The sequence below is a fragment of the Lipotes vexillifer genome, unplaced genomic scaffold, assembly GCF_000442215.2.
Source record: "Lipotes vexillifer unplaced genomic scaffold, Lipotes_vexillifer_v1.1 scaffold911, whole genome shotgun sequence".
In the NCBI taxonomy this organism is placed as follows: Eukaryota; Metazoa; Chordata; class Mammalia; order Artiodactyla; family Lipotidae; genus Lipotes; species Lipotes vexillifer.
In genome coordinates, this window is record NW_006781377.1 from 3,430,336 (window position 1) to 3,431,388 (window position 1,053).

Here is a 1,053-nt window from a genome sequence, read left to right on the forward strand (position 1 = left end):
TGAGAGAGGACACGGCGGGGGACAGTCTGGGAGGGTTGGCAGAGGGGTGTTCACCACCGCTGCCTAAATCCCACACCGGGGCGCATCTGTTTCAGGCCGCCAGGGAAGAGGTCAGAGTCAGTACAGGAGGCAGCGCAAGCAGAGGTCGACCGGCTTACCCACCGATACGCGTCCCTGGCGGGCGGCCGCGAGGAGACAGAGCGCGGCCCCTGCTCCGCCCCTCCCGCCGAGTCCCACCTCCCAGAGCGCGTTCCGAGGGGCGGAGCCCGAGGCGCCCCGCCCACCCACCCCGCGCTCGTCTCGCCCATCCGTCACGCCCCGCCCTCCCTCCACCCACTCCGGGTAGACCAGCTGACGCCAGCTGCAGCGGCCACCCAGCTTCTACCCGTGCATCCAGAGCGCCGCGGCGACACCATGTTGGGCATGATCAAGAACTCGCTGTTTGGGAGCGTAGAGACTTGGCCTTGGCAGATCCTGAGCAAAGGGGGCAAGGTAGGCCCACAGGGCTGCCGGGGACCGGAAGGGCGGCCGCGCCCACCGCACCCTGTTCGCGGCTGGAGCGTGGACAGGTGGGGCAGGAACGTGCCCGGGATTGTGCGTTCTGGCGTCTGCCGTGGCCACGGCCCTCCGATGCCCAGCGCTTGGATTGGGAAAGAGGGGAGTAGGAGGTCGGGTGCAGCGGGGCGGAGGGCTCTGCTGGGAGGAGGGGAGACAAAGTGGCAGGATGGGTTTGAGGGGAGAATCCCAGCTCACTGAGATGGACTGCGCCTCTTGAGTGCATTCGTCCATTTAAACATTTCAAACTTTATGAATATTTGTTCGCTGAGAGGCCTTCGGTTGCAGGAAAGACTGGAAAAGTGCTTGTCCTTGAGAAACTCCCAAACTGTCCTTGGTGGAGGACTGAATATAAAAGAACAAGATCTGCGCAGCGAAGGAGGTAACTGTTCAGGGCCGGGAGCGCAGGGGTAGGAGCAGTCAGTTCAGCCAACGGGTGATAGTGGGGCCTGCGCAGAGGAGCTGCCGTCAGCTAGGCCTCCGGGATGTGCAGGAATG

At 64.0% G+C, this 1,053-nt stretch overlaps 1 protein-coding gene across 1 annotated transcript in view; it reads left to right on the forward strand.

Moving 5' to 3' along the window:
• The first annotated feature begins 384 nt into the window (after positions 1–384).
• The window catches only part of HEBP1 (heme binding protein 1), a 24,553-nt gene continuing 23,884 nt past the window's right edge, over positions 385–1,053 (forward strand). The window contains exon 1 of the mRNA XM_007454637.1: positions 385–492. Within this exon, the coding sequence (XP_007454699.1) occupies positions 415–492 (78 nt within the window). The 5' untranslated portion in view covers positions 385–414. The remainder of the gene's footprint in view (positions 493–1,053) is intronic.